The sequence below is a fragment of the Strigops habroptila genome, chromosome 3 (genome assembly GCF_004027225.2).
Source record: "Strigops habroptila isolate Jane chromosome 3, bStrHab1.2.pri, whole genome shotgun sequence".
Classification (NCBI taxonomy): Eukaryota; Metazoa; Chordata; class Aves; order Psittaciformes; family Psittacidae; genus Strigops; species Strigops habroptila.
The window spans coordinates 55,727,454-55,752,088 of record NC_044279.2 but is presented as its reverse complement, the minus strand read 5'-3'; the positions used below and the strand labels follow the sequence as shown (position 1 = coordinate 55,752,088).

At 38.6% G+C, this 24,635-nt stretch overlaps 1 protein-coding gene across 3 annotated transcripts in view; it reads left to right on the top strand.

Annotated features, from left to right (window-relative positions):
* Window positions 1-24,635, top strand: part of FBLN1 (fibulin 1) — an 83,307-nt gene that overhangs the window by 24,441 nt on the left and 34,231 nt on the right. For all 3 annotated transcript variants that reach the window (XM_030479879.1, XM_030479881.1, XM_030479880.1), the window contains exons 4-14: window positions 5,427-5,598; window positions 7,592-7,651; window positions 9,835-9,936; window positions 10,788-10,925; window positions 13,190-13,327; window positions 15,619-15,762; window positions 16,312-16,440; window positions 16,916-17,041; window positions 17,617-17,736; window positions 19,178-19,309; window positions 19,872-19,995. In XM_030479879.1, coding sequence (XP_030335739.1) covers window positions 5,427-5,598; window positions 7,592-7,651; window positions 9,835-9,936; window positions 10,788-10,925; window positions 13,190-13,327; window positions 15,619-15,762; window positions 16,312-16,440; window positions 16,916-17,041; window positions 17,617-17,736; window positions 19,178-19,309; window positions 19,872-19,995 — 1,385 coding nt within the window. The remainder of the gene's footprint in view (window positions 1-5,426; window positions 5,599-7,591; window positions 7,652-9,834; window positions 9,937-10,787; window positions 10,926-13,189; window positions 13,328-15,618; window positions 15,763-16,311; window positions 16,441-16,915; window positions 17,042-17,616; window positions 17,737-19,177; window positions 19,310-19,871; window positions 19,996-24,635) is intronic.

The window sequence follows — 24,635 nt, the reverse complement described above, 5'->3', positions numbered from 1 at the left end:
GAGGTGTAAACTTGTCATAATGGTATTTGATATAAGAATAGAAATGCCTATTGTTGGCATCTTTAGTAAATCTATGCCCTGCCCTCCGCCCTTGCTACTGTCTTTGCCATTCATTTTTTGAAAGGGAGCCTATTCATCTCGCTCTGCAGAGTGCTTTTGGAAGAAAGTTCTACCAGCAAGATCTTGACCTTAATCATGACCCAATCATTAACAGCTCTGGTCGTGTTACAGCTTTCTTTCAGTGGTGAGGGGAATGAGAGTGATTTTAATTTTTCCCACTGCTCAAAAATGCTGAATGTTTGGGTCATTCAGTTAAAAAAAAATCTATATAGAAGATGGCAGATAATGTCTGACTCACAAGTTTCATCTCTCTTCAAAATGACATCTTGATCATGTTCCTGGCAGTAGGATGTCACTGGTGCCAGGGCTTTGAAGTGATCCATGTTCTCACTGTGAGCAGAAGAAAGGTAACACATGCTGATGAGGGTGGCATTGTTGGGTTGTCACAAACTTGTCTACATCTGCAGCCTGATTCTGTCCACTGTGGAGTGTGTCCCCTAAAGGGGCCATACGTCTCCTGTTGACCATGTCCAGGGTACGCCCTGTTCCTGGCTTAGAAATTCCTCTGTGCAGCCTTTGCTATTAGGAAGCATGTCTATCCCAATGTGCATGTGGCATGAAAAAATATTTAGCCCTATGTGTCAGTACTTTGAAGGGCTATGAAGAGATGAACAAGGACTGCAGTGGCAAGTATTCTGCAGATTCAAGTGCTTGCAAACAGAGGCAGGTTTATAACAGCAGCACTATTTTAAACACATGCCATTGGACAACTCTAAACCAGAATGCAATTGTTTAAGGAAATCCACTTTCCCATCAATTGACTGATATTTCCCTATGTGGGCATGTCAGCATGAGGAAGAAGAGTTAATGATGTTATTTTTCAAAATGGCCAGACTTCTTTAAAGATGGCAGGTTTTCATGTTGACAGCTATATTATTAAACAAAATGAACTTGGCCTTGATCTCTGGCCCTGAGAATAAACTGCTCAGCACAGCTCATGTCACGTAACTGACATCTTTCCCCTGCAAAACACAGTGCATGAGGGCTGTTGGGAACACTCGCTGGCCTGTGCTAACCCCAAAATATGCTTCGGCATTGTCTGAGAGGATGTTAGTTGCCATTAGAGCTTCCTAATATTTAAACATTACAGATGATTGCAGGACAATGCCAGAGCCCATATTCTGTCCCTGTTTAATTTACTTGTATAAACACAGTCAGTGTTATTTAATTGTTGTCAGCCACATTCTGCCTCCCCCTTTCCCCGTAATAGAAATATCTTACACTTAGTAACTCTACTGAATTAGCTGTAGGTGTGTCTTTGTAGAGAGTCTCTTTTCATCCATGATGGACATAGATGATTTATGATCTGATATGAGTGAACAATTCATGATTTCTTTTGTTGAATACAGTTTGAACTTGATGACCTTGACACATATGATGTATCTTGCAGTTGTGCCATGCTGTAGCAAACAAGCTTTTACACTAACACCAAGCCCATCTGACATGGGCTTGAATCTCATTTTGCCTGAATTGGTCCATTTCTGTTTAGCTTAGGTAGCATGGGAAATCTTTTGGATCTTCGTCTCCTTCAAGGAAGCAGAAAGAGTGATTTAGTAATTCAATTAGTAGGATTAATCACAGTACTTTGCAGCAAATTAGGCAGCTAATCTTTCTTTTGAATCTAAAACTTGTGTTTGGAAAGCAGATAAAAAGACCATATTTTGAAAACACTTGCCTCAGCTTTTACACACAAAGGCAGTAGGCATAGGTAATGATGGGTAAATACTCCTCTGTTTTTTTGGAAGCATAACTTCTTGAAAAAAAGGATGCAAAAATTAATCATTAATCTTTAAAATATTAATCAAAAAACAGTAATCAATTTCAGATTTGATTCTGGTACAGGCAATGTAGAAATGGATTTATAAAAGGTTATTTTTTTCCCCCAAGATCAACATAATGGCCTTATCTCCCCAGTTTTGGAAAGAATATTGTGTTTGTGTATACTGGGTGAGCATAAAAGTTTTATTGCTTTGGACTATTGAACTTATTTTTAATTTTTGTTTAGATCTTCAAAAGTCCTGAAAAATTCCACTGGCTGACTTATTTTTTTCAGCCTGTTTTTCATAGCATCTACTAGTTAGTCTGGATTTCAGCAAGTGAGAGACCTCTTGTGGACAGATAGACAAAAGCAATGTTAACACATAGTTCACACAGATTTAGTAACTTAAATAGTATGTCTCTTAAATTTTGGTAACATAAATAATAAAGAACTGTTATACATTTTAACTGGTTAAAAGAGCTTATTGATGATAGCAATTTCAGGTGCTTCCTAATTGCACCAGAATTAAATCTTCAAGCTTCTCACATGTAACTCTTCCCTTATTCCTTCCATCCTTATTCCTTTCTGTGAGAAAGCAAGGTATAAGAGCAGTCAAGGGATCATAGGACTTCAAGTAGAACACAGGTTTCTATCCAAACACAAAGGCATGGCTCTGAAGCTGCATGGGCTTTTGCTAATAGCAGGGGAGAGGCAAAGGAAAAAATGTTTGAGGTTATTATCAGGATCACTTAAGAAGCAAAGGCAGGCTTATGGACAGTGAAAGTGTGTAGTAACAACTCCATCATTAAGTTGTACTATCCATGAAGGCAGTGATGGTTCTAGCAAATGGGTAAATGGTCATTGCAATATGCCTCCAGGCTGCTGGCAACCTTTGGAAAATGGCTGTGAACACATCAAGAACTGAACTAATAGAGAGTCTAGAACTGCACTTTGAACTAAAGGATCAAAGTCTTTCAGAAAAGGCTAACAACCCTGGAAAAATTAACGTGAAAAAAGAAATGTTGAGATTAATCTTACCGGGATAGTGATAGTTATAATAATACTGGAGTGCTCTGTGAACATAAGTTAAACTAGCCTTATCACTGCTATACTGCTACCATTCCACAGTGGGAGAACTGAAAGAAAAGGTGACTTTCTAAGTTCAGAGGTGATATATGTGGAGTTCTGGGTGTGCTCTAAGCACCAAGCCATTTGTCAGCTTATCCATCTTTTTCCTTTAGTTGAGCAGGAAATGTTAGCCCTTAGGACCGCCAGTGCAGAATCTTCTAGGGTCAACATTAAAAGCTAGTTACCATAAACATCAGTTAAGAAAACTTTTGACGCTTTCCATCTTTGGATTGTTTTGGCTGTGGTATAGCAACATAAATTGTTATCAAGGTGTTAAATCAAGATGTGTCATGCACACTTAGAATAAATATAGGTTGGAACAAATGGTTCTATGCATATGATTACGGTAAATGAAGATGCAGTTTCTTATAGACATTGTGAGACGTAGCAAACTGTGTAAGTGAAGATTCACATTAGCTGGAGACAGAGGTCTTTCAAGTGGTGGCTCAACGTGGACAAAATACAGAACATAAGCCTATTCAGCACTTCAAGAATGGCAAGATTAATGGTCACTCTTTAAAAAGTCTAAAGAAACACTGTAAATCCCAATTTGAGCATTATGTGACAAGACAAAGAAATAGAGTGAGTCACTTCATATGTCTAAGGGTAGAAGACAGTGAGGATATCCAGAAGTATATGATGTCAAAATCTGGCAAGGCATCAGCTGTATCCAGTAACTTAAATAAGGTTTGTTATCAAAAATATACAAGCTTAAGTCAAACAATGGATCTGTAGTGCAGTTTTCATTTGTCTTCTAATTTATGGTCAAGAAAATTGGAAATCTTATCAAAATTATAGACAGATGTTAAAAACTTTGAGAAAGATGCCTCAGGAAAATGTTAGACATGTTAGACAGAATAAATATTCAGAAATGTTGCAATTCTTGGAAGAGACCATCAAGTATTTATTTCTAAAGTCATCCAGAAAAGCCAGAAAAGATGGAAATATCCCAGACATATTAGTGATGAAACCAGATCATCCACCACTGGATGCAAGTAGTTGGAGAACCAAGTAAAAAAAGTGAGTAGTGAGGAACCGTCCCACTAAACAGTAGTTAATAAGGGAAAACATGTATCTTAATGTTAGATTGGGCATGAAAACAACAGCACAGCACTGGCCAGGAAAGGAGAGTTCCTGCTGTACAGCAGTCTGCAGCAGGGAGAGGATTTGTCTATGTCTTTAAAGACAAAGTGCAAAATAGCATGCTTAGATACTTCAAAATGCTGTAAAGAAAAAGAAGATTGAAGAAACAAGGAAAAAATATTTTATTATTTTACTTTCACACTGCCCGAGGTTTTAGAAGAACCTTTCACTGCAGTATAGAGGGAGAAACATACATAACACCTTGTAGAATATAGGCAGGGTATACATCTGAGAGTAATGAAAGAAATGTCATAGTTGCTTTCTTTTCAGTAGTTGTGGTGCTTAAAGCGCCAAATTACAGACGTTTAGTTCAATGTTCAGTTATTTGATATTCATTTGTTCTGTTTAATGGTGCAGGCTATTTTCCTCAAGCAAAAAAAAGAGTCTGGAAGAATAATTAAAAACAAAAGCTTAAATCTGCTTTTACATGACAGTAGCAGTAGCAGACCAGTTCCAGAAAACTAAACATCTTTGCTGATTTCTAACAGCATGGAAGAGAACGGAATAAATCAGCAGTATCCCCTCAAGTTCAGCTAAAAGGAAGCCTCCATAGGACTAACTTGCTCTGTGTTCAGTTCTGCGGTGTATTCCGGGGCCATAGTTCAGCAGGTCTGGAAGAGGCAGATCATGTTTCATTGCTGGAAGCCATGTCAGGACTGTGATGCTTTTAAATAATGTTTGACTATGTAATCCGTTTTTCAGAGCAGAACAGCTTCTCTTTATGACCTGTTAACACTAACCTTGGACGAATCATGTTTGTTGGCTTGTTTGTCTGCTGGTTCAGAGAGGGGTATTTTTTGCTGGGAAGTTGACTAGGCAGTTTAGTTATAAACTGAGTCACGCACTTCATTGATCATGTCCTGTTTTAATTGAACTGGACATAAAAGGGAAGCAGAAGTGTTAAGAGGTTCCACTGTTCACTGATATGTGAAACTGGGCTATGCAGGCAAGGAGCAATGAAATTCCATATACCTATGCGAACCATTCTGGTCCTCTGCATCACCTTGCACACACATTCACACATACACAATTTTTGTGAGAACTGGATCCAGGTTCTGTGCTTGGCTGGATGTAGGCCTGATGCAAAGCTCACTGAACTCAACTATGGATCAAAATGTCTGAGATTAAGTATACCAGGGGTTCTTAAAGAGTTTGCAGAAATTTTTCCGTCAGTTTGCCAAGGAGATAACACTATTGACACTACTGACAAAATTTGCATTGATTTGTGCAGGGCTAGGATTTGACTCTCTTTAAATTATTATTTATTTATTGACAGGTATGCTGCTACTGTTGTTTGCTGGGAAAGACTGCCCAAGTTCAAGGACAGAGTTGTGAACCCAACCCAAAGATAGGATACCAGTGTGGAATTGTCTTCAGAGCTTGCTGTGTGAAGGGTCAAGAAGGCATCGATCTGTCCATCAGTGATGATGCTCCTAAAAAGGAGCAAGGTATGTTATGTTGCAAATATAAAAAGTGAGGCACAAAATGATATGAGGTACAAGGAGTGCCTGTACTTTAAATTATTTCTGTTGGAATGCTATGTGGACGTACTGACCCTTACAGACATGGTTTTGGTGGGTTTTTGCCTTTTTCATTTAGCAGACAGCCCTAAAATTGCAGAAAAGTCATGCTGTGTAGTGTTGCCTCCTTCGGGGGCAGTTGAGCACTGAAAACTTGCAGTCTGGCTTGCAGATCACCAGTGACAGATTTTAGGAGACATCATCCTAACCAAACACTTAAACTCAAGCCCAGACCCTACCACAAAAGCTCGCTTTGGTCAGCTTGGGCCAGTGTGTTATCAGATTTGTTTCAGATCTTTCAAACCTGGCTTATGCCAGTGTCTGCCCTTATCAAGTAACATTTGGAAATGCTCTTCCAGTTTCTTTGTGTGCCACTGTTTCAGCAGGGGAATTCCCCTTGTCCATTAGCTCTGGCTGAAGTGACTGGACTGGTAGATACCTGGTACTTAGGCCACTCTGCTAAGAAGAAAAATTTTTAGACTCAATGTACCTGCATGACATGAAAGATATGTCAGCACCTGAAAATCCAGATTGTGAGCACAGCGTACAGTATTTCCATACTTACCCTTGGAGGCAAGTGGTGTGCATAATAACCACTGTGCATATGGTTAGTATGGTTGTAGTATGGTTATTGTGGCAAATATTGTGCATTGCAAAGATGAGTCTATGTCAGCAAGCAGGGCAGGACAATGTTCTCATCATTAAACTAAGAAATAAGCAGGTAGTTCAACATGTCAAATATCCCTATCGACAGCAAAAGTTGCCTGTAGAAAGGCAGAGCGAGCAATACGAATAGACACTTTTGCTAGTGATAAGGGGAGATCAGTCTCCATTTTGCAAAGCAGCTCCTTGGACTAGCACCTTGTGTTTGTGTTATGCAATAGAAAGACATTCAAGGCATTCTACTGCAGAGGGTAAGGCAAGCTGATTTCTTGTATTACACTTCCTTGGTCATGTAAAGAATAGTCTTTAGTACTGTGTCCCCAGAGACCTCTATAAAATCAAACCAGATTTGGGCAAACTGATTTCCTTAGCTTCTGTATGACCAAAATGCCCCTATAGCTTGAGGACTCAGTGTACCAACTCAGCCTTGTGCCACTGCACAAATCTTGCTTTCACTTCCATGATTTGTTATTTGCTTGTAAGAGACTGCTGGTTGAATAGGCTTATGGACAATCATATGAAATGAGACCAAGTTTCTCTTTCAATAACCAGAGTATTTGGAGATTGTGTTTTCACACATCTCACTACCATTTCCCCTGTGTTCAAAGTGGAAGGATTGGAGGAAGTCCATTAGCTAGTCCTTTGGGCAAGCAATGGGTTCAGGCAGTGAACCCATTTCAGCCCTTTTATGACTTCCTTGTAGAGAGAAAGAACTCTTAGGACACATGTATGTAACAGAAATACCTCTGATCAAAACTCCAAGTTAAGGTATATGAAGTACATTTGAAAGAATGCCATAAGTAGGTGCCCAAAAATTCGGTGTGGAGTTCTTTTTGGAATGAAGTCTAAATAAATAACTGAGGTTAATCTGATTTTCATTATAACTGTGAGTACCCCAAGCTACTATAAAGTTAGTGGAAGCCAAGCATGTCTCAGCAACATGTCTTATGAAAATGAGGTTAAACACTGGTTAAAAGCCTAATGTTAAGAACCTGCATTTGAAAATCTCAGCCTAAATTTAATCTATGATCACAGCATGACTTTCATATTCAATCAGTCAGATGGAAAATGCCCCATGGCCATGTACATTTGAATGGCAAATTTAAGTATGAAATAGCTGTAAAATATGTAAATAATGTTCTTTAATTTTGTCCTGATTGATCCAAAACCCTGGTCTGAGTCCCATCCCAAGCAGGTAGCTTTTTACTGTGAGAAGAAAAGTGCTTTCTTCTCTAATGCCTATTTCTCCTCTTTTTAGTTGAAATTTCAAAGGAAGAACTAGACCAAGAAGATCCCTATCTGCATGATGGCTGCAGAGGTAAGTCAGGTGACTAGTCTTGTTAGCCAGCTCTTTTGTGATTGTCTCCAATAAAAATGTAGCGAACTTAGATCTAGAGATTAGCCAAAACCTTTTGCCCAGGCTAGTTATGGGTAAAAACAACAGAATGAAGATCCTTTCTAAGAAATAGTAGGCCATTATATGTGGTGCCTCAATAGTTCTTAAATACAAGGGAGGCATTGTCCTCCATAGTGGAGTTCATTTTACCCAGCTAAAGCTTAGACTATACATTTAACTTCTATTTAACTTCTAGTGGGTAATACCTCGGAGGTGTTACCTATTGAACCTGTGGAGTACTCTGAATTCTTCAGAATATGGTGATGCTATATTAAATATGTGCATTCTTTTGTTCTCCTCTTGGGATGATCAGGGTGATTGAATATGAAATGAAGCTTGTTTTCTATTTGATACATCATCTGAAAAAAGGAAAGAAAAGCATCTATTGTCCTCATTATTCAGACTGTTCTGCCTCCTGGGAAGAATGTGTTATTGGGATATTGTTCTGCAAAGTATTGTGATTTATTGCTTCTCACATGGGATTTACATGTCTATAAACTTAAACCAGCAGTGATTTATTATTTTCTACAAGCATTTCAGAACTAAGTAATGTATTTAGGATAAAATCAATTTAATAGACTTATGTTCCAGTTGAGAGATGATTTACTGTGTGGCAAGTTGCATAGCTATTACACTCTGGAGAGGATGGAAATGTCTACTAGGTCATTAGCTAGTCAAAGCCAACACTGGCTCTCCTTCTTGTCTCCAGCTGCTAATTATAAGAGATGACATAGAAGAATGTGTTACATATTTTCCTAGCATTATTTCTTTATGTATGCAGTTGTTGCATTTGTCAGTTAATCAGCTGCCTGCAAGAGATGGATTGGTATGACTAATTACAAATTGAAGTTTCTGTCTACAGTATGTTTTCTGATAAACTTGGCATGCCAAAATTGCTTGTGTTCTTCCGAACTTCACCAGGGGAAACTTAAATTTCCTAGGCAATGGAAGTTTCAGCAGTTTGTTTCGGAGCACCTTTGTGGTATATGAAGAAGTGAATTCTATTCTTCCAACAGCTTCAGGATAGGTTTTACTGTGGCTGACAGGAGCTCAAGTATTAGCAAAGATTAAGAAAGCAGTAGCTGTCCATCTCAACCACAAGACTATGGTTCCTTCTAATGTCATTGTCTTTGCCAGTACTGTGTACACACCTAATTTTCTGTGGTGTATTAATGGCCCTGTCCTCATTGGAAATCTTTACACTTAAAAAAAATTTTAATTCACTCAAAAGTTTAAAGTATTCCAGCTGCATTGCCCACATTGATTGTGCTTATCTCAAACCTTTTGTTATAATGCCTATCCAGCTATTCTGAAAAATGGAAGAGGACAGGTTCTATTTGTAATAAGAATATCAATACTCTTACAACAAATGGTTGGAAGTATATAACCTTTTCTCTATTGTGAGAATATGAAATGTTTTTAATATTAAAATTATCTTTTAACAAGATCAGGATAAAGTTTTCTTAATGATGAGCTAAATTTTGTGTAACTGTCCTATTATATTCTCTCTTTCTGTTTGCCAGAGTAACCTCAGCTTTCTTTCTCACCCTTTGTGACTCCTGCACACACCTCACTATGTCCTTAGCTCCTCAGTAGTAAGTCTTGGTTCTTTCAGGTTCTCTGAAGCCTTTGTCATTCACAATAGCCTCTTCTCCCTTTCATGTTTCCTGCCTACTAAGTAGGAGAAGAATGCACACTATAGCTAATTCAGGAGTATGGTCCTAATAATGATGGGCTAAAAATATAACCTAGTGCAGCTAAGGGTGAAAATATTTCATTAACTTATGCTGATGCATCTTGTCTTATTTTACAGTAATCACCATTACAAAGTTTTAACTTCCAGCCAAAATCTGAGGTGTCTGAGCTCATCAGCATTTTTCCTTCAGCTTCTAACAGTGATGGGCAATGAATGACTCCTTAATATACTTCTTTTATTCACTTTTAGAGCTAAAAGAATCCAGTGATTACAAACACTTCTTTTGTATATGTGCATGTTTAGTTATCTACTTTTCTAAATAAATCAGAAAGCATCCTGTAAATTAATGGTTTGTTTCAGTTCCTGTGAAGAGCCTGTTTATATAAGACTTATTAAAATATCCAATTAGGTGGTGGTCCATGCTCTCAGCAGTGCAGAGACACAGGATCCAGTTACGTCTGCTCCTGCTTTGTTGGGTATCAGCTTCAAGCAGATGGTGTCAACTGCGAAGGTAAAAGAAATTGCCACAGCTATCAACATCGTTGTTTTGAAAGAGCAAGACTAGATTAAAAAAGATGCAGACAGAAGAGATCAGAATATGCTTATGCCAGCTGGCAAAAGAGGTGACATCATAAAAAGTTGATATAAATGGAGGGTTGGAATGAGAGTTGTGGGAAGATGGAATTAAGAAAGAATCAGTAGAAGAGAGACAGGATTTAGAGAGAAGAGGCAGAATATACTTAATTTATTGTTATGAATAAAACCAAAATAAAATACCTGTTCTCTTTTGTAATAGTAGGTAGTAATTGATAAGGCAGATGAAGTAGAGTAGGATTCTTCACTTTGTTAAGGACACAACTGACAGAAAGGATGAAAGATTTGAATATCATGTGTGGCACGGGAATAGGCAAGGTCAAGGATTGTTAAGTGTCTTCCAGAAGAGCTAAAGGCACATCAAGTGAAATGGTCTGGGATAGGGCTCATTGCATTTGACTTCAGACATGTGCAATGTAGATATTTGCTTCTGAGCAAATATCAGCCTAGGCTCTTCTTGTTGCTAACTGGGAGAGAAGCACTTATATGGCACAGTGAATCTTGCCTGTTCTGCACAGCTATTCTAGAATGACAAGCATTACTCATCAGGAGTGCCTTTTTCTGTCATTGACTGAGAAGGGAGTCTAGGTAAGTAGGTCAGATACAAACTTCAGAATATAAAATACATATTGATGATTGGTCAGATTAACCTAGTGTGAAATATAAAAAGGAAAACTTCTACATTTGATACACGTGGATGCCGAATGATTTAATGTTTCTTATTGACTTTTCCTTCTCCCTCCCGCCCAATAATTTTGCATATTCTAGATATTAATGAGTGTATCACTGGGACACACAGTTGTGGGATTGGACAAACCTGTGTCAATACATTAGGATCCTTTCGCTGTCAGCGGGACACGAGCTGTGGAACTGGTTATGAACTAACAGATGACAGTCGTTGCAAAGGTACGTCCTGTGCAGAGAAACTGAAATTTTCCAGACTTAAGTGAAAAAATAAGTACATCGTCATGTCATGCTCTTTTACTTTTGGTAAATACATATGTTAGCTGTAGTTACACAGGGACACAGAGACAGTGCTAGTTCTTCTGGAACAGTAGTTTTCTACCTGTCACCTTGCAGATACCAGATCAGGCTGCCTGTGGACTACTACAGAGACTTCCAGGAGAGATAATTACATTTATTTTACACTAGTAATTTGTGTTGTGCAATAGGAGCTGGTCTGGGGATGGAAACAGTTGATTTTGAAGGCCCAGCACTCACATTATACACGATTTTCTAGTGTTTACTTCTGGCTAGCTCTAGTCCTGTCCTGTGAACTAGTTTCTTGTTAGCGAGTGTCTAAGTCCTGCTCCTGTAGCACGTCTAATAGTTTAGTTTCACCTGAAAGAATTAAGTTTGCACACTTTGGAGTGTGAAATGAAGTGTGGCAAGTAGAGTGACAAGGTGATTCAGTTTGAAAATGCTAAGGTAGTTGCATCTTTTAAAAAAAGTAAGCCTTTATCCTCAGGCAGTTTGAATATGTTACAAAGGGATTAATTTCTTAATCACAACATTTTTAAGGATTTAAAAATGCAAAAGAGTTACAGGTACTGTTTTGAACATGAGGGTAAGAGTCTTCTATTCTTTTTTTACTGAAGAAATGACTGATTTCAAGTTGCATCTAGCTCAAAGTATGCTGTTACGTGCATTCATAACTTCACCTGACATGTTACCTTTGCAGAAATTATTATTAAATTAGCAGCAGGTTCCATTTGATGTGGAATAGGTTTACACTATGAGAAAGTCTCTTCCCCCAGAACTTAGAACTGTTTATAAACAGACTAATTTCATTCCACTGAGTAAATTAACTCAACCAAAATTATGGGTGAGGTTATATTGTAGGAACTGATCGGTGATGAATAATAGATTGACTAAAAAAAGCTTACTCCAGTGCAAAACCTGCAGAACATACAGGCTTTGTTTTTCAAAGTATCAGGGTCTAACTTTGATCCCTTTGAAGTAAAATTTTTGCTGATTTGAATGACATCAGATTTAGGCCAACAAATAGCTTACCTGCAAGTATTAAATATCTTTCTCTTCTGGAATAAAAGGAGTACAGATAGTAAATTATGCATGCCATTATTGTTAGAAATTTCTTATCTGGAAAAGATCTGTTAAGACTGTTAATTACTGATGTTATATTAATAGCAATGAAAATAGAAAATTAATAATCTTCATGTATGATTTTTAAATACCAAGCAAAATGACTGAGTTGTGCAACATAGAATTGTAGAATAATTTAGGTCGGAAAGGACCTTTAAGATTGTTGAGTCCAACCAATAACCTGCTGAACCCAATTCAATATTAACCCATCATAAACTTAAAATGGGTTCCACAATCATTATTTAAGTCTCACAAAGCTCTAGGGATAAGCAGCGGCATCTCCTATTCTATCAGCTGCATAAATGGGAAAGCTGAGGCAACCTATTGCTGGAAAGTTTCTGTATTTTAACAGCTTTAGGAGACTTCATCCTATTGCAGGTGGCAAACATTAAATTTTAGTTGCTTCTGTGTGGATAGGGTTGCATTCATTAATGAAGCCTCATTAGCCCTTTTCTGCATTATCTGAACCATAATTTATTCACAGATATTTAATGTCAATTCTGAACTGGAATATTAAAGTGAAAATAATATTTATGTGCATTTCAAAGCACAATAGTGCAAGGATATTGCAAGCCTTAATATGGATGAGAATCAAGGCCAATTAATTCGCTTATGAGAGAAATTAACATCTGCATTGGATCTGAGGTTAAAATTTAAATTGCCCTTGGACATATAATTAAATCTTGCTGACTTAAGCTGAGCCCATGTATGAGCACACTGATGAATCAAGGCTGAGCACTGCTGTACATGATGCTTCAGGTGCTGTATAATAATTTTGAATTATTTAGTTGTGAGAACTAAACTTGTAAAGCACAATAAACACAAAGACCTCCCTATATATAATGTTAATAATGAAATAATAAAAGAAATTAGCTTATTTTACCTGTTTTTACTATGATTCTGTTTAAGGTAGTAGGTCAGATTGATCTTGGGTCACTGCATTGAATTGCATGGAGGTATGCTGAGGATAAATCTGTTTGACGTTTTTAACTACGTCTTATGTTTCAAATGTGATGAAAAAGCTTCTGTCAAACTCCTGCTAACAATTTTTTTTTGTGATGTACCAGATATTGACGAATGTGAGACTGGTACTCATAACTGCCCCCCCGATTTTATATGTCAGAATACTCCAGGATCTTTCCGTTGCCGACCCAAGCTACAGTGCATGAATGGGTTTATACAAGATGCGCTAGGCAACTGTATTGGTAAGACATATTCTTATCTTCGTGAACACTTAAGTGTTGCCTATGAGATAAGTGTAGTTTCAGCAAGTTCTGTGCTTCTCAAGTCATTCTTCATGCATGTATGCATTGCTCTGCAATGTGTTTTTTCTGCTACTTTGAAGGCAGGCTTGGTCCACGTGTAAGATTTACAGATGAAAATAATTTAAATAAAAGACTTAAGTTCTAGATCTCTATTTTTAATGAGATTTGATTACCTAAGGCACTTACCTACGCTTGAACATTTTCCTTAAGCCTTTGGGTATTTTATCTGAAACAAAAAATTTCTAATATGTTTTACCTCTCTCTATCCAAAAGGTTTTAACAAAAGCTTAGTATAAAAAGCTATAATTTCTGACATCCTCTGTAACACACTTTGTTGATACTAGTATGTGTGGTTTTACAGGTATGTAGGTCTTTCCAGACCTGTCTCCCATTAGTTACAGCCTATCAAGAACCTCACTGTGTATGAGAATAATGGGCCAGTTATGACACACTGGAGAGGAGTTTTATTTTAAAGACTGATTGCAACCTGTCAGGCTAATGTCTTGTTTCCAAGACTCCTACAAAACAGAATTATAACCCTTATATTACTGGCTTCCAGCAGACTCTAAATGGAATTGTCTAATGTTACCTACAAATCTATCAGTTATTCTCTTAAGTAGTATTTTCAAGTCTCAACTTAACTTTGAATTCCCCCATCGGCGTAGCGTGTCTTGGACTTGTGGAACTGGCTGAGCGGCAGCAGCTGCCAAATCTAGCTCATTGTCAACCCCTTGTTCTCCTGACCATATCATACCCTGTAGTGCCGAAATCTGACACTGGAAACACTGAGACTGAAAACAAAATTGCAGCCTTTAAAATGAAGTGCTTGTGCACAACAAACCCTTTGAAGAAGTATATCTTCCATAGCTAGCACCAGGTCCACAGCAGTTAGTAGTTACGTTGCCTTCACTGACGCATCAGTTTGCAGCAGCAAGAGTTATGTCTCCTAAAATGCATTTGCTCAAAATATATACCAAAACAATTTCACAGGCTGATTCAAATGTGAATCAAATGCTACCCTATGAGGTATTGAAAAAATTATGAAAACTTTCCTGTCTTTTCAGCATCTTTGTAATTTGAAAATTTTACACTTAAGTGAGCCGGGCTAAGCCTGCCTCAAGTATTTCACATTATACTATGTCCCCTTGTCCATGTTCAGGTAGCCAACATTTTGCAAGCTGGATTCTGTGCTTCATACCATACCATGCCAACTGGAAATCAGTAGTTCTTCAACAGTTACAGTACCACTGTGCAAAATGATGATAATATCCCAGTGAAACAGTTAGGAAAATTTTAGGCAGAGAAGTACTTGTATGAAGCTGGACTTTGCTGAAGGTTATGGGATGCAAGCCCAAACACTCACAAGCAGTTCTGCACCTACAAACTGTCAAGTCTTAGTTACATTAACATTTCCAGACAGCTTCAGCACCTCCTGTAGCCACTGATTCCCAACTCCAAAACTTTTTTCCCCCAAATTCATAGTACATGCTAATCTTGCATAACAATGGATTCCTTACCATCTTGGCTGGATACACCACACAGATCATACTCTAACACAGCTTTGTCTTATTACATTTTCTGAAATTTTATTTTCTGAAATTTTTATTTTTTGCCTGCGTTCTTACCCGGCAAAAGTTTTCTTTGTCACGAAGTGATACAATATCCAATTAGTAAAAATCCAGACATACATTTGAGGGATGATAGAGGGTTGCATAGTCTTGTAGTAACATAAATAAGCTATTCACATTCTTGCATTTACATGGACAACTTATCCTAAGACAAAGTAAGGTATTCATGGTGAATACCTGTGAGTAGTAGTTTATCTTTCTGTAAAAATCTAGTCAGCTACTGCCTATATGAGCACATACTACCAAATAGCTCATTCACTTTGAGCCACAACCCATAGACTGCAGTGTAACTGGTTGAGCTGATGAACTGAATTATTGGTCATCTTTTTGTATTATTTAGAGGAGACTTTCAAAGGCTTTTAAACAAATAAAAGTTCTATACCCAATTTCCACTGCATTTCAGCGGGATTTGGGCTCTCTCGTACCTCTCCTGATTTTCACCCTTATAAGGAAGCCTTATATCAGTGAAGCTAAATGACATGAATAGTTGTATTCTCCCATGGGCAGAACTTTTCAAAATCTGACGAATTACGTAAGGAAAGCATCTTAACTTAAACATCTTCAAACAGCAGACAGTTACACTAACTTGTTGTGCTCTTTTAGATATCAATGAATGCCTGAGCACCAACATGCCATGCCCAGCTGGACAGATATGTATTAACACTGATGGCTCATACACCTGCCAGCGAATGTCACCCAGCTGTGGCCGAGGTTATCATCTCAATGAAGATGGAACAAGATGCGTAGGTAAGTAACAGGAAGAAAAAACAGTTTCAAGAAAATAAATATCATCTATCATTTATGTTTGCCAGTTTCTTGAATTTTGGCCAAATTTTTCACATTCCCACAGTCAGTTCTTGGTCCGGTCCTTTCCCTCATGGCAGTCCTAACAAGTGAAGAATGACAAGTATCCACCTTCTGTCCTTCAAATAACTCATGAAACCCTATATTCTGAGGAGAAATTATGATCACCCCCCAAAAATGGCATTGTCTGCGACTATATTAGTGTATTGGAACAATGCTGTGTGGTCTTCTCAATACAGAAGTATAACACAAGGCCCACTTGATGTCTCACAGAAGCCATTCAAGTAGTGTTGAAAGGGGTATATATATGCCTCTGGGTGGCTTTTAACTAAGGTGACTTTTGCAAAGTGAGGTATTTTTGCATGTGTTTTCAATTTTTGTAAATGGCTCATATCAAAGCACTACAAGGAAAACAAATATTTGAACATGTTGCTCTCCTCTCAACTTGCATGCTCAGAAGAGTACTTTCAATCACTTCTCTCATTTTTTTAGATGTGGATGAGTGCTCATCCTCTAATCAGCCTTGTGGAGAAGGACATGTTTGTATAAATGCCCCAGGCAATTACCGTTGTGAGTGCAAAACTGGTTATTCTTTTGATGTCATCAGTAGAACTTGCATTGGTAAGTTGCACCTATCGACTTAAATAAATGCAGCCATGGTATTTTAAAAAATGATCCTGTGTAAAGAATATCGCTGCTTTCTGCATAATCTCTTTCATCTGAATGCAAAATTGACTACTATATTATTTGTATAAATCTAATTCCATATTAAAGAACTGATGATACTTCAAAGGAACGTGTATTAGTATTGTTAACATGTTATCTGTTATGCTGTTAAAAGGTAAGATTATGAGAATGTGTGTAATTGTTTTCTGTGATATTTTTATATGCACCTACAGCGAAACATTCCTTTGGAAGATCAAAGCAACTATCTTCTTTATAGATCTAATTCAATTACGCACTGGGGTGCTTCTAAATGAAATTTAGATCTGGAAAATAAAAATCAAGCTTTTATGGCCACATTCTTATCCAGACTACTACTGCAGTGAAGACAACCAATATATATATAGACCTCTCTATGTAATTATCATTGCAGATATCAATGAATGCAGACGCTATCCAGGCCGCCTTTGTGCTCACAAGTGTGAGAATACTCCTGGTTCTTATTACTGCACTTGCACCATGGGATTCAAACTTTCAGCTGATGGCAGGTCATGTGAAGGTACGGCAGTCATATGGTTTGGCTATACAGTGTGAGATACAACTTATTTCTGTCTAGCTATTTCCAAACGGTTTAGCTGGTCGAACTGCACCAGAATGGCATGAGAAATCATGTATTATCACATGATAATCAGTGTGCTATCTCCAATTACATGAATGCTGTTAATCAAGGCCACTGTAGCCCACAGTTCAAATACATTGCCCTTAGGCTGGATCATGCAGAGATGTATGGGTGTGCATTTACTGCATTTTGAAGGGTGATCCAACTAGGTTGGATTCAAGACCTTTAAAACCAGCCTTGCTGATATCCAGGTAGAAAAATGCAAATGTGGTCTTGAAGACTTCCTCCGAGTCATACACCTTGAATAGCACAGCGCAGATGAGCCTATACTGCAAGACCCTGTTGAGCATAATACACCCAAAGCCTCCTATTTCCAGCTTCCTCAGTGACATGTATCCCATCCTTTTTTAATGGAAAGAAGAAAATTGTCTTCCAAACTTTTGTCTTATTCTGGTAATAGGAGTGACGAATATAGCAAGATGTGTGCGGTTCAGGTATATAATTTTGCATTTCAGATTTAAATGAGTGTGAGAGCAGCCCCTGTAGTCAAGAGTGTGCCAATGTCTATGGCTCCTATCAGTGTTACTGCCGCCGTGGCTTTCAGCTCAGTGACATAGATGGGATTTCATGTGAAGGTAAGTATTATCATTTTGCAGATAGAGGATGAGTGACCATTTCTAATTCTAGCTATAACATACATGAACAGTTCCATGTACCTGTAATTGTTTAATTTTAACATTTGATGCTCTTTGATTTTCCTGTGAAACTATGAAACTGTATTTAATGAAGGTTTCTCACCCATGTCTTAGTTTGGAAATATTTCTGCTTGTCTGGTGTCAGTTTGTTGTTTACGCTGATTTGTAGCTTGCATAATTTTGTAACTTGACAGAAATGTGGTGTTGGGTTGTTTTTTCCTTTCCCTTAGGAACTAACAGAATTTCTAGTCTTCAGCAAGTGAAGATGCAAACACACATCTTACACATGTAACATACTGTCGTGGTTTGAGCCCAGCCGGTAACTCAGAACCACACAGCCGCTCGCTCACCCCCCCCCCCCCCTTCTTCCTCCCCCCGCTCCCGGAGGGATGGGGAGGAGAATGGGAAGAATGTAACTCCCACGGGTTGAGATAAGAGCAGTTCCGCAACTAAGGTATAACACAAAACCACTACTGCTACCACCAATGATAATAACGATTAGTGAAATAACAAGGGGAGAGGATACAATTGCTCACCACCCGCCGACCGATACCCAGCCCGACCCGAGCAGTGATCTGGGCCTTCCGGGTAACTCCCCCCGGTTTATATACTGGGCATGACGTGCTGTGGTATGGAATACCCCTTTGGCTAGTTTGGGTCAGGTGTCCTGTCTCTGCTTCCTCCCAGCTTCCCCTCCTCCCTGGCAAAGCATGAGACTGAGAAAGTCCTTGGTTGGAATAAACACTACTTAGCAACAACCAAAAACATCGGTGTTATCAGCGTTGTTCCCAGGCTGAAAGTTAAAAAAACACAGCACTGCACCAGCTACTAAGCAGGAGAAAAATGACTGCTATAGCTGAACCCAGGACACATACAATGTTACTAGGTAGTATTTTATATATCCTCTTTTTGTGGCTGGTTCTGAACTAATGTGTAAGCAGGTTCTCTTCAAATACAAGGAGGATGTGGGTGTGACCTTGTGGACAAGATCCTGAATTTGGATTTAGGTCTACAGAACTTTAACTAGACAGTAAGACCATGTGCAGAACACCTCATCTCAATTTTGTTTTTGTAAGAACAAAGATAAAACTATTCCTCTCCATCCATTTTGTTAAGTACTGTGATATATGTCATTGTGAAGTGCTTTGTTCTTATGCATTTAGTTTGCCTCTTGGGCCCTTGTATTGCTTTGAATTTTCTTCACGCTTCCATTTATTCCTGATGGCCTTATATTGACTAAAGCCACATCTATCTGATGATCTTTCTCCTTGCCCAGCAATTAGAATAATGAAATTGGTTTTGAAGCTTGCAGCAGGAACACTGTACGTGTGCACTTGGTTGAACGTCATGAACACATAGTAAAGTAGTTTTCTTCTTGCAGATATTGATGAATGTGCTTTACCTACTGGAGGGCATATCTGTTCCTATCGATGTATTAATATTCCTGGGAGCTTTCAATGTACTTGTCCCTCCACTGGTTACAGGTTGGCCCCCAATGCACGCAACTGCCAAGGTGAGTTCAGTAACTGCAGGAAGACCTAACTGGATCGCGGACTTCTGAAAAGTTCTAGGAAATTTTTATGCTTAAAAAGTTGCCTTTACCTACATCGTTATAGGTAAAGCTGTAAACATCAGCTTGAAATCTGAAGAAACCAATATTTTATAATAAATGTACTGGAAATTTCTCTTGTAAACTATAGAATGAAGTAGCGAATACTTTTTATAATAATATTATTAAAGAATTGTAAAAGATTCTGAAGATTAAGGTTCCCACTGTGAAATGGTATGAGTTAGTTCAGCTGTTAAAAGGAAGTATCATGTAAACATTTCAGCAAATATTTAGGTCTTGTCCACTTAGTGGCACTGCTGCTCTTCCTTTTCCTGTTCTTGCCAGTTGTTTGGGTTAGTTTTCTTCTTTTTTGTCCTCCTGCCCTCTTCTTCCAATCTCATAATAATGTTTAATTGCACCCCATATTCTGTAGTACCTAATGCGATACTTTCATCACCTGGCACCTGCAGGTATAGAGGAAAGTAGAGGAAAGACATGTGTTTAATTCACCTTTTTCCCTTTGCAGATATAGATGAGTGTGTTGCAGAAAGCCATAACTGCTCTTTCAACGAGACCTGCTTTAACATCCAGGGGGGCTTTCGCTGTCTGTCTTTGGAATGTCCAGAAAATTATCGCAAGTCAGGAGATACGTAAGTACTTTCTTTTTTGAGGTTGAACAGTTTTTTTGGTGACATGATCTCCTTTATGTCATGCCACTGCCGACTGAATACAGAACAGATTCTAGCAAATATGTATTTTGTTGGTAGGCTTACCCTATGTTTTGCAAACACAGCGTTGGTCCCTTTCTCATGCTCCTGTTTCAGTCTAAGAAAAAGGTATTCCCTTAAAAAAGGCTAAGTGTCGGTGGTTCGCATTAGGATGGTATCTAGAGCCGTCAGCAGATGTTCTCTTTCTGGCTACCTTGCAGACAGCCTGTTAGGAGGTGATATTCAGCTTCAAATTCTGACTCCTATTTCCTTTCACATGTAGTCTTTCTTTACTATTACACTATTTCACTAGCACACAGTGAAAGAGCTCTTTTTAAGTCCCCCTCTGAAATCTTACCAGTGCTGTTGCAAAGTATTGCAAGAATGTCTTATATTTAGTACCATTTTTCCTCAGTTAAAAGATTTGGGAACCCTAGGAAGGGTGGTATGTCAGCTTCTGCTCATGTTTGCGTCTCTTAACTAGCTCAAAGAAAGTCTATGCATTCTGGTGTTGAAAATAGGTGACAGCTTTGGGAGGAGGCACAGCTGGCAGCTCATTTATGCTTCTCAAATGCTTCTAGAAAAGTTGAGAAGTTGTTTCAGAATTTCAGTCTTCTAGCTAGAGTTTATGGCTGATGCAGATGGCTGCTTTTCCTCCCACCCTTTATGGCCACCTTGTACTCCAGTAATTCTTCTAAGGGTTGCTCCATGGTCCTCCACATGTGCCCCATATCCAGGTAAGTGTATCCTCCACCAGCCAGGGATGAAAACTGATAAATCACATTTGTCATCAGCCCACTGTTGTTTTTCACAGTCAGTGTTCATATGCTCACCATCTTTAGATAAAATTAAGTGCTCTGTTCTGCCTCTGTAGAATGAAGCTAATGCTTATCATCAGAGTGACTTTGTGGGGATTAGTTTCCATTTAAACCTTAATCTGTGAAATGCCATATAAGTGGCACAACAGATGTATTTGATCAGAATGCTACAGGAGTTCATGGTATAAAACCAGATATTTATAAAATATGCTTTACAAGTGTCAATAGTAATTAAACTTCAAATCAATTTGTCAAATCAATAAACAAGCAGTGCCTCGTGATGCAGATGTTCTCTTTATTTGTAATATTGTGTGTTCATTTGTATCCTAATTCAAAAAAAGTCATTTACTATGGGCTACTAAGCAGAATTAGCAGATTTCTACTCTTACGGACATCTCTGAATTCTAAAGTTGAGTTTATAAAATATGCATCGTACACACACATCCCATTTCATCTTCTATCTTATCTATATTTTTACGCATATGTTGAAATTAATGGCTATTTGAGATGTTAAGGCTCTTTGGGGAAGTAGTCGAATGTCTGAATTGCTTTTCTGTGTCTGGGTTGTTGGGGCCCTGTAATGGCTTACTCTGCCAAACTCAAACAGACTCATAGGGAGAGATTCTTCTGATGTGCTAGGGCTATAATTAGGCTATGAGTCAGACACAAATCCCATAGCTGCTCAGTGAAGTTCTAATTAATTTAATTCCTTGAGTTACTATCTTCTTGGTTTTATTAGGTTTTTTCCCTCTCAACGGTTACAGACACAGTTACTAAATTTATTGTAAAAAATGTGTTTGCATAAATCAAAAAGAATATGAGTTCATTATCTTTATTGCAAAATGTTCGAGTTAGTTCAATGGGGTTATGGGTACTCTCACACTTAGCCAGTATACGAGTATTATAACAACATGGTATAAACTTAAATATGGGGTTAAACTTAAACAGGGGAAGTTCAGGTCAAGTATAAGGAAGAAGTTCTTTACCATGAAGGTGCTGAGGCACTGGCACAGGTTGCCCAAAGAAGTGGTAAATGCTCCATCCCTGGCAGTGTTCAAGGCCAGGTTGGACAGAGTCTTGGGTGACATGGTCTAGGGTGAGGCGTCCCTGCCCATGGCAGAGAGATTGGAACTAGATGATCTTAAGCTCCTTTCCCATCCAAACCATTCTATGATCCTATGATTCTATGCCAGAATCAGGGTTTATGTATTGGGTTACCTTGTGCCCACTGAGGAATAGTTTGATATGACAGCTCTTTAGCACCCTTTTAACATCCAAACAAATGTACATATTCTTGAATATTTTTTTCATATAAAACCCACCATAGCTGATAGATATCATATCTTCATTAGCTTTTGCATTATAATGACTTTAAATCACTTTTTTATCCAACCTTGTGCGAGGACTCTGAAATCAAAATAGTTAGCTTCTCATAACATCGTACTTAATACAGATACCATTTTCTTCTCCTTTTTATTCAAAACACATTCCAGTTCCACCAACTTGGCACATCATAAGAAAGACAACACATTTTCCATTCCCATCCAGTTGGCACCTTATGGGATTTTTTACCCTATTCTCCAGTATATTCTTTGGAACAGCTATAATTTAATAGGCCTTTGTCCTACAAATCCAAGTTTCTTCATTCTTATGTTTCCTGAAAACTCTTACGTAGAAGCAACAGTCCTCAGTGATCCAGAAGCTTCCTTATCTAATACCTTTAAAGCAGAGATTTTTGCATGGTGGCTGTTGCAGTGGTGATTGTCATCAGGTGAAGTAATTGCAGAATCATCCCATGTCAAAGGCTGAAAACTCAGGATGCTGTATAGATACTCTGAGCTTCAGGAGGAAACAGCCTGTGTAGCCTTCCCCAGAGACCAGGAAAGTGCCTGGCATGTCCTGACCCTTAATGGTAACACTTTTCTTGAAGGTCTTACCTGTTTTGCTTAAATTCTGCCTTTTTTTTTTTTTTTGCCTTGATCAGCCTTTAGGCTTGGTATTTTTCCAAGGATAATTAAGATCTACTGCTACTCACAATAGAACTTAACTTGCTCTACTGCCTTGCCAAACACTTTTTGTTTTCAAATTGCATAACAATTAAATTCTCTTTATGCGACACTTAAGTCTAACATTTATAATATCTAAGCCAAGAAAAATAGTAGAAAAGATAAAGAAGTGGTTATGGCAGCGTGTCAGAAATGTGTGCTGCATTGAGCCAGACTGGGAAATATTTTTATATTCTAGACATGTCTGCGTATTATTAAGATTACCTGTTGCTTCTCATTATTGGGACCTGGTTTTAACTGCTTAGAATTTTGCCAAAACGTAACCAATGGTGACATTTTACATGTCAAGTATCTGATTTGAGCTCAAGTTTTGGCAAATTTCAGCAAAAGCAGTTCGCTCATTTCCAAGAACAAGCGTAGGGAGAAACACATTGTTTTGTGTGTTTAAGACAAAAGCAACAAACGATTGTCTTCTGATTTATCAGACCTGAGCTTCTTGCACCTGTTTAAAGCAGTATAAAATGTTCAGGTACCGACTTTACAGACTGGCTGAGCCTGCCACAGGAAAGGAGATTGATTTTCCCCATAATGTCAGCTCCTGTCTGACCTGGGCCAGGTACTGCCAGAGCCTTTCTTCTGTGCTTTCAAAGATCAGCCAGATCCATGGATAAGAAAGCTGTTTCTAGCATGGGTGAGAGAAGAGCCAACTTGGTAAGAAGGAAAGGCATACTTAGGGATAAGGAAGCTGAATGCAGGGAGGGAAGGATCTGAAGGTATGACCAGGTAAGGAGAATGAACCTGGGTGATGCTTGAGGAGTAGAAGGTAAAATTGGGTAAAAATTTTAGAGACAAGGGGGAAATAAATCACAGGAGTCAAGAGCTTATGATTGTCACAGGAGTCAAGAGCCAGATTTGGATGAAAACATCAGAACAAAGAATAATTTGGGATGGCTGCATAAAGATCCTGAGGGAAGGGGTGTATGCTTTGGGACTAGAGCTGTGAGCTAGAAGCTGAGAGAACCAAGTGTGAGCAAGGAGAGGGTGGAGCAAGAAAAGGAGGATTGGCTGAGAAGACAGTCCTGATGAGAAATGTTTGAGTGAGCAGGAAGGGTAGTAGGCAAGGAAGGGGGGTAAGAAGAAGGAGCCAGGCTGGGAAGGACAGATGAAGGAGACAGGGATAAAACATAAAGGCTCAGTGCTGAGGGCAAAATGAAAATGGATCTGTCTCTTGTATGGCTTGAAAACTCCTTGAGACTTTCCAGCTCCAGACTGGAGGGACACGCAGGGTTGTCCATCCTGTCTCTGTACTGCTGAATACTGTATTCCTGTGTGGGCCTGAAGTGGAACTCCAGATTCTTCTCTGCTTAAGAAATATCTGTGAAAACCAACCATCAGCTGGTTTCATTCCCTTTAAGTTCTGGTCTAAGACAAAATCCATCTTCTCTACACAGCTGCTCTATTAACATCAATGTAGAGATCCATGATGTGGTGATACAGCCTGGCTGATGGCTCACCTGGCTGATGGGCCTGAAGGTGTGGTGCAACCTACTGAAAAGAAATACAGATTAATGATAGCATGAGCAAGTGCCTTTGTAATGGAGTATATTGTAGGAGTTCTGGAAGGTTGTTATAGCTCTGGAAATCTACAGGGTTGAATTTCAGACATGCGTAGCATATAGTTTGGTAATAAGACTTGCTTAGTTGTTCAGCATGTTGAGATGGTTTCCATGTATGAAGTAAATTACAAAGCCATAAATCC